This window comes from Rana temporaria, chromosome 6, assembly GCF_905171775.1.
Source record: "Rana temporaria chromosome 6, aRanTem1.1, whole genome shotgun sequence".
Taxonomy (NCBI): domain Eukaryota; kingdom Metazoa; phylum Chordata; class Amphibia; order Anura; family Ranidae; genus Rana; species Rana temporaria.
In genome coordinates, this window is record NC_053494.1 from 7,141,864 (window position 1) to 7,151,117 (window position 9,254).

Consider the following 9,254-nt stretch of genomic DNA (forward strand, 5'->3'; position numbering starts at 1 on the left):
CCCTAGCGGTTTTCACTAGAATGCAGCCTAAAATCTGCGTGGCATAAGAGCCTTATGCCGCGCAGATTTTAGGCTGCAGTCGGCGTAGCGATGTTCCTGAATCAGGAGCATTCGCTACGCCGGAGCAAGTAATCAATTGCGCCGTGTAACCTATTGTTACACGGGCGCAATTGCTTCTTGAATCTGGCCCAGTATTCACAAAGCAGTCTCTCCCAACGTTGCGCCGGCTTAATGTAAATTGTCCGGCGTAAACTCGCCTAATTCAAAGTAGGAAGGAAGTGGGCGTGCTCCATGTAAATGAATCGTGACCCCATGCAAATGAAGGGCCTGAACGAACGGCGCATGCGCCATCCCGTGGACGCTTCCCAGTGCGCATGCTCAGAATCACGTCGGAAATACTCCCAAGATACGTCGAATCACTGAACGGAACCTACGCCCAGCCCTATTCACGTAGTACTACGTAAGCGACGTCAAATACAACGGCTGTTACGTGGTCCATACCTTTGCATGGGATGCGCCTCCTATATGGTGGAATAACTTTACGCCGGACGTACGCCTTACGTAAACGGCGTATATTATTGCGATGGGCGCAAGTAGGTTTGTGAATTGGCGTATCTAGGTCATTTACATATTCGACGTGTAAATCCATGGAAGCGCCCCTTGCGGCCAGCGTAAATATGCTCCTAAGAAACGACGGCGTAGGAGACTTACGTCGGTCGGATGGAGCCAAATTTCAGGCGTATCTTGCATTGAGACTCAGGCGCATAGATACGACGGCGCATCAGTGCACTTACGCGGTGTATCTGTAGATACGTCAGCGTAAGTATTTCTGAATCAGACTAAATAATATACACTCACCGACCACTTTATTAGGTACACCTGTTCAATTGCTTGGTAACACAAATTGTTAATCGGCAAATCAACTAACCAGCAACTCAATGCATTTAGGCATCTAGACATGGTGAAAATGACTTGCTGAAATTCAAACTGATGCCGCGTACACACGATCGTTTTTCGGCTTGTAAAAAACTATGTTTTTCAGCCTCTCGAAAAAACTATGTTTTTTCCAACTTCATCATTAAAACGACGTTGCCCAAACACGATCGTTAAAAAAAAAATTGAAGCCCACACACGATCATTTTAAATTACATTTTTTAAAAACGTTGTTTTTTTCATGCCGAAAAACGATCGTGTGTACGCGGCATGAGAATCAGAATGCTGAAGAAAGGGGATTTAAGTGATTTTGAACGTGGAATGGTCTTTGGTGAAAGACTGGCTGGTCTGAGTATTTAAAAAAATGCTGATCTACTGGGATTTTCATACACAACCATCTCTCTGGTTTACAGAGAATGGTCTCAAAAGAGAAAATATCCAGTGAGCGGCGGTTCTGTGGAGGAAAATGCCTTGTTGATGTCAGAGGAGAATGGGCAGACTGGTTGGAGATGATATAAAGACAACAGTAACTCAAATAACCACTCATTACACCCAAGGTATGCAAAATACCATCTCTGAATGCACAACACATTGAACCTTGAAGCAGATAGGCTATAGCAGCAGAAGACCACACCGGGTGCCACTCCTGTCAGCTAAGAACAGGAAGCTAAGGCTACAATTGGCACAGGCTCACCAAAATTGGACAATAGAAGATTGTAAAAACGTTGCCTGGTCTGATGAGTCTCCATTTCAGCTGCAACATTCAGATGGTGGGGTCAGAATTTGGTGTAAACAACATGAAAGCATGGATCCATCCTGCCTTGTATCAAGGGTTCAGGCTGGTGGTGTAATGGTGTGGGGGGATATTTTCTTGGCACACTTTGGGCCCCTTAGTACCAATTGAGTATCGTTTAAATGCCACGGCCTATCTGAGTATTGTTGGTGACCATGTCCATCCCTTTATGACTACAGTGTCCCCATCTTCTGATGGCTCCTTCCAGCAGGATAATGTCACCCTGTCACAAGGATCCGATCATCTCACCACTCTACAATGAGGTCACTGTCCTCCAATGGCCTCCACACTCACCACATCTCATCCAATAGAGCACCTTTGGAATGTAGTGGAATGGGAGACATCATGGATGTGCAGTCGACAAATCTGTAGCTATCGTGTCACTATGGACCAAAGTCTCTAAGGAATATTTCCAACACCTTGTTGAATCTATGCCACGAAGAATTAAGGCACTTCTGAAGGCAAAAGGAGGTCCAACACGGTACACTAATTGGGTTAGTTTTACCAAAGATATGTAGCAGTATACATTTTGGCCTACATGTATGATAAACAATTACTTATTTGCACAATTGTATATAGGAATTAAAAAAAAAAAAAAGTTTTTTTTTCTTTATATATTTATTTGTTTATTTTGCCAACAAAGCTCTATAATAATCTGTACTTTGTAATGCTAGCAGATACCCAGACCTACTGAGGTCCGAGCTAGTAGACATGTGCAGTTTGTTTAGATTAATATTTGGACAAGTTTTTCATTATTCTGAGATTTTCGGATCTCCGATTGAATGAAGGTCTGCACCGAGGGGGTCTGCACTGAGGGGGTCTGCACTGAATTGGGGGGTCTGCACTGAATTGGGGTATGCACTGAGGGTGTCTGCACTGAATTGCGGTATGCACTGAGGGGGTCTGCACTGAATTGGGGGGTCTGCACTGAACGGGTCTCCACTGAATGGGTCTGCACTGAATTGGGGGGTCTGCACTAAATTGGGGTCTGAGCTAAATGAGGGGTCTGCACTGAATGAGGGGTCTGCAATGAATTGGGGTCTATACTAAAGGGGGTCTGCACTGAACGGGGGTCTATACTGAGGGAGGGGGGTCTTTAGCTATGACTAAGCACTAGTTTCAGTGGGAAACGCGTCAGCAGTCAGGTTTTTATTTTGCTGTGACTTGTAGTGCTGTCCTTCTTTTAATAAAAGGCTACAATTTGTTCAGAGCGCGGCTGTCCAGAGACAATTTTTTTCCTGCTTTGCTAAGTGCATTGCCTGCACCTGAGTTGTCTGCAACAGAGGATATTCATCTGGGTTCCCACCTGGAGCGGCTAATCCCCTTTTCCCTGTACGGAGGGGGGTGACACCATGTTTTTTGCACTGTGGGATACCAGCCCTAGTGACACCACTGACCTTGTTACACCACTTGTACCTATAGGTAAGCCTATAATAAGGCTTAGCTGTAGGTACTGGAAATATCTCAAGGGCTCGATTGTGCAGTTTATAAAGGACCCATGCCGTTTCTAAAGAGCCCATGGCGTGACTGGCGGCTCCTGTGCACATGCGTGGGAGTGACGTCACACAACTCCGGCCAGTCACAGAGCCGGAGTCCACGGCCCCGGAAGGAAGAGGGGCGAAGCTGGATGCGGCCACTAGCCAGCTTACATTGATATTATTTTAAACGTGGCTTCACATGTGTTGTAGAGGCATGTCAAATCCTTGGCATATAAAGATGGTAAATCCAATAGAATCTCATTGAGATCTTCTTAGACCCTTTGCACAATATACCATTTCTAACTAGTGAGAAGTTGCTTAGCTGCACATATTTAGAAAATCCTTGTGGTAATAAATCCTACATATATATATATGCAGGTACAGTAAATGTGGTATACACAGGTGATGTAGCATCCAGTATGAGCAATGGTCATTCTGTGTAATTACTATCTCTCTGCATGCTGAATACAGTTATTGGGAAGTATACATTATGTAAAAAAAATGGTGTATCCTCATTTGTCCCCAATGTAAATCAGTTTGTAATGATCACTATAGGGAGGTCAATTCACATTAAAGGCTTTTTTCAAGCTGTCAAGTGCTTGCTCTCTGGTGATTTCCATCCAGGTCTCCGGCAGCTCAGCCGGTTGTGCTCCATACTCTTTTGCAAACTGTTGATTAAACTTTACAAAGATGAACTTCCAGTAATCTGAGGACCCAATGCTGGAGTCGGGCTGAATGACCCAATCTGGGTAATATGTACGATACTCTTTGTAGGGATGATCTTTCCATTCAGTGTCTGTATTTCTAAAACTTGAGTTAGATACAACAAGAGTAGAACAGATATCAATGACCAACTTATCATCTTCCACAAAACAATACTGCCCAAATCCTTGTGGTCTGTGAATGGAAGCTGCGTGATTTATATGGTCACCGCCTCCGGCCTCACAGGGGACATCACAGAAAGGACACTGCTTGCCACATCCAATCGCCTTCCTGAACAATTCATGCAGAGGCTTCACTGTCATCCTGGAAAGAATATACTGTATATCTATAGATCTAAGATCTGATCGGATTTGTTGTTGTGTCTCTGGGAGGAAATTTTCAATTTCGGATGAGAATTGCACAACGCTCCCGAAGTTAAGGAATGTGATGAATTTCATCTCTTTTTGTGAAATCACCAATTCTGTTTTTAATAACTCACAAAACTTCTCCAAAAAAACCGACACCAAGTTTTCCTTCCGGCATCTTTCATTTTTAAGAGCGTTTTTTATTGTCTTGTCAATGAATGACAGAATATTCTCCTGCAAGGTTTGTAAAGCTGATCCTCTGTCATATTTGTTTGTGATGTAAGCCAAAATCCATTTTTTTATAAAGCTCTCATAGGAACTGATGAACTCAACATACTTGTGGAATGACATGTCTTCTAGAAGCTCCTCTAGAACCATACACTGGAAAGAACTTTTGCTGCGGAATGTGAAATTTTCAATTAAAATCTCATCTACTATTTTTTGTCCAAGATGTTTGAAAACATAATCTATTATTGCTGGTTTCAGGCACAGCTCACAAAACTGTCTGGCTCTGTTTCGACTCTCATCTTTTTTGTGGAAAATCATGAGAAATATAGACAAGTACTGGGGCTTTAGCTTCTTCAGGCAAAGTTTGGGGTCATTCTCATGGAGAAACTTGTCATGTAACTTCTGGAAAGCTTTAGAGGCTTTTCCAAAAATGAAAAGTTTGATATCCAACTCAAACTGTTTATTAAAGTTAAGCTTTTTCACATCTTTATCATTAAATATATTATTAATCTTGTGTAGCAATTCCTTAGCGTACATTTCATTGTAATCATTTCTGGAAGACGTCTTCTCTTTTATATACTCATCACTGGTCCGAATTATTGAAGCAGCAAGATCGCTAACCTTCCTAATATGTTCTTGCTTACATATTAGGTTTCTTAAAACTGATTTAATGGAGTGATCAAAGTGCTTTTTATCATCTATACAAAACCTGACACCTTTCTTTGCATATTGCTGTAAAACTTTAACTCTAATTAATGCTCTATTTATCTCAGGTCCTTTACTGCTCATGTCATTTTTGAGAAGGAGAAGAAGAGAATGATCCACATTACATCTTCTAAGTTCTTCCAACTGCAGCTCTGATAAGGTCTTCTTCCACATCAACTCAAATTCTTGTTGAATTGCTTCTTCATTTACTTCAATATTATTCTGTCTATATCTTTGCAGGAGATGTGTTATTTTATCTTCAATAAATGTCTGGGATTTCCTCTCGATGTTCTGGATTTGTATTTTCCCTTTCTGGATAGAAACAGCCTCATGGCACTTGCTAAGAGCGTTTATTTCAAGTTCTTTTCTCAGGCTCGTTATACTTAATTTGAATTCTTCTCTGTGTCGTTCTATGAGATTTGCATTTTCGGAGTTTTCAAAATATTTTTCTAGTGATTCAGTCATCTTGTTTTCTTCCTCCAGAAGAATATTCTGCAGCTCCTGTTTTTTGATTTCATATGTTTTTCCAGATTGATTTCTAATGTCATTTTCTGTGCTGATCACCCAGTTGAGAATTTTTTTACAGAAATCCCATTCCCATAAGGAATACTGTGAAGACAAACTATTGTAGGCTTTGGCCACCAGACTGTTTCTAAAACTGAAGATGAATTTCTCGTGTTTCACAGATCGCCATAAACTTTCTATCCAAGTAATAAAGTCAGAGATGCTGGATGGTTTGTTAATAGATTCCTCACAATTCATATATTCAAACAAATACATTTTAAGCTCAAGCACATTTGAGCTGTAGCCATAATTTACTGGAGCCATTGGTGGGTCTCCCTGCCACAAGCCAGGAATGTACTGATTGTCCTTTTTAATATCATAGTTGATCACATCAGTGAAAGCTAAAATCTCATTTTTTTTCTCCATGTTGGCAGCCACCTTTGCCATTTCATTCAGCTGTTCCAGAAGTTTCTTTGTGTCTCTCATGTTTTTATCAGGAGCCGATACATCACTGACATTCTGGTGTACAAACTGGCAGTTGGGTTTCCTCCCAATTTCTTTCATTCTAAGAAAAGCATGGACCACAATCTGTAAAATATCCTTCATTTCTGTTGAGTTTTCCATGGCCATATTGATTATGGTGATATCACTCAATCCAACCACTAGTGTGGCCAGTTCATTGTCATGTTCATAGCTGTCCTGCAGAGAGCTCAACTCTGGAGCTTTCAGCCCCTCAGTATCGATCACCAGGATGAAGTGACAGCCCAGCTTTTCCTGGAAGTCCTTTTTAACATTAAGAAGAGTCATGAAGGCTCCTCGTGTGCATCTTCCACTGGCCACGGGGAACTGCAAACCAAACATGGTGTTGAGGAGGGTGGATTTTCCTGTACTTTGCACTCCCAGTACAGTTATCACTCTCAGTCTGCATTTTCCCCCTGTTCTCTTGTCCAGATCAGTAAGGACATCCGTTATCCATTGCAGGGGAATGTTGGAGGCATCTCCATCAATCAGCTCTAATGGAAACCCATCCAACAGAAAATTGGCAGCTATTCTAGGAAGATCAGCAAATTTTTTCTTGTTTTGCTCAATTATTGTATGTTTTGCTGTAGAGCATTCAGCTTCATAAAACTGCCCCATTTCACGTAGAAAGTGTTCCACTCCCAAACAGCTGTCAGAGATTTTCTGATCTAAGTCCCTGAGTTCTTTTTTGCTGTGGGGCAGATTGTCACATTTCTCCTTGTAAATTACCTGCAGATTAGACAAATTGTCTCTAGTTATTGTGTCAAGGTTAAATTTCATCCATTTTAGAAAATATTGTCTCTCTTTTGGAGACAAATCAGTAAGAGCTTGAATAAAAAACCCTATACCCTTGGAATTTTTCTGTTGATATTGTTTTACATGCAGGGCATTGCGCTGTAATCGGAGATGAGATTTATGTGTTTCTGCATTTTGTTCTCCTTGGTTTTTCATTCTACAAAGTTCTTTATCTATTTTGGACAACTGTTTCCAAAGATCTCCTTGTAATTTCATAGTGGCCATTTTATATTCTGCCACATCTTTTATTTCTTGAGTGATTTTATCTGCATGGTTTCTTCCTTTCTGGCATTCATCAGTACTTTCATCTGTCACAAAATGATGCCCACTGAAATATCTTGGTAAATCTTCCAGTGAAATAGATTTGGAGGTGCTCTCCATAATTTGTTTCATTCTCCCTTGGATTTTTTTAGTTAACATTGTATCATTTTCTGTCCTCATCTTCAGGATAACATTTTCTCTTTCAATTCTTAATACTGGAAGAAGGTTCCCTAGAAGTTTTTGTGTCTCTTTCTCAATACTTTTTCCTGAATTTGGAGTAAATACAATGCAAAAATCGGTGTCATTCTGACTGCATTTGGATAACAGCTGGAATTCTCTCTCATCGATTGTTTCAATAAATATAAACACAGCTGATGAAACTTCTGCTAGAAATGTGAACTGGTCCCAGTTGGTCTCTAGGTCTCCACGTAGGTTGGTAACTGCAAGAGGTTCTGGAAAAACATCAGATTTACCAGAGGGAAAATACCAGGAAATTTCCACAAGTCCCTCAGATATTTTTCTCTCAATGTTGCCACCATCCACATTGTCATGTATGAAGAAATTGTTATTCTGCTGGACTGGATTAAGAATTTGATTCAGGATTTTAGATTTTGACAACTTGGATTTCCCCAATCTTACAAAGGAAATTAGTGGCATGGAAATATTCACCACATTTTCTTCTCTGAACCCTTTACTGTCAGCTAAACACTGAGGTCTCCACTTCTTCACAATGTCTCTCATTGCCCACAGCATATAGGTACACTGTGACCCGTCACCAGCAGGGAGCAGCAGAGGGACAGCGAACTGACACATGGCCATTTTGGTTACAATTTCTTGTTGTAGAAAATTATCTGAACAATGCAGGAGAAGACAGAGGATATCCAAGGGGTGGATGGAACTTGCATTTTGTGTATCTTCATACTCATCAATGTTAAAGAGATCATCTTTATCATTTTTATTCAAGCCAGACGAATCTGTATTGAGCAGAGTGTTCCTTGCAGTATTGTCTAGAGCCATGATCTTCTTTAGAGTACACCAGGCTACATCTTCTATTTTCTTTGGCTTATTGTCCTTATGGATCTCTAACCTAACTTCTAGAATGTCCCTTAATGTCAGCTTTGAAACTAAATAGCTTTCCATCTTCAGCTGGACAAAGAGATGTTTAAAGGCCTCTCCTTTTTCTGAAATGAGAAAAAAAATCAACATTAATTCAATAATAAAGTAGTTTTGAACTTAAAAAGTGAAAGTTTGCTATCCTACAGGGAACATCTAGAAATGGTAAATGTGCTTCAGCAGTACGTTGGAAAATCGAACTTTTGATTGGAATTCTTCTCTAAAAATATCTGCGAATTGCCTTTGCCTAGGCATTACTGTTCTGTAGACTAATAGCTGTATATGTGCAGTGTGATATCCTCTAAGGTGCTGCTGCCTCTGACTCATCTGATTTTGATTGAGATTTAGTGATGTGACTACTGTGCTGCCCTCTGTCCTCCATGCTGGAGAGGAAGCAATACGTGGGACCTGCAGTGCAAGGATCTGCCTGCTGCTGCTTTATTCATTCTGTGGGTCTATCAATTCTTAATACTGGAAGAAGGTTGAGTATACGTTTTTGTGTCTCTTTCTCAATATCTTTTCCTGAAACTGGAGTAACAACAACAAAAAACTTGGTGTCGCTCTGACTGCATTTGGATAACCGCTGGAATTCTCTCTCTTCGATTGGGTCAATAAATATAAACACAGCTTAAAACGGCCTTGCCTACACACAATCGTTAAAAAAAAAATGCTCTAGCAAAGCGCAGTGACGTACGACGACACTATAAAGGGGAAGATTTGGATGACGCCACCCTTTGGGCTGCTCCCGTCTCATAACTTGCTTCTGAGCATGCGCAGGTTTTTCACGTCAACCACACACGATCATTTTTTACAACCCGAAAAACGTCAACGTTTAAAACGTTGTGAAAAAATAGAGCA

The 9,254-nt window shown here is 40.9% G+C and overlaps 1 protein-coding gene across 1 annotated transcript; it reads right to left on the reverse strand.

Annotated features, from left to right (window-relative positions):
• Positions 1-3,125: 3,125 nt before the first annotated feature.
• On the reverse strand, positions 3,126-8,458 carry LOC120942981 (up-regulator of cell proliferation-like). The gene has a single exon (XM_040355994.1). The coding sequence runs from the start codon at positions 8,421-8,423 to the stop codon at positions 3,765-3,767; it is 4,659 nt and encodes a 1,552-aa protein (XP_040211928.1). The 5' UTR covers positions 8,424-8,458; the 3' UTR covers positions 3,126-3,764.
• Between the last annotated feature and the right edge of the window lie 796 nt (positions 8,459-9,254).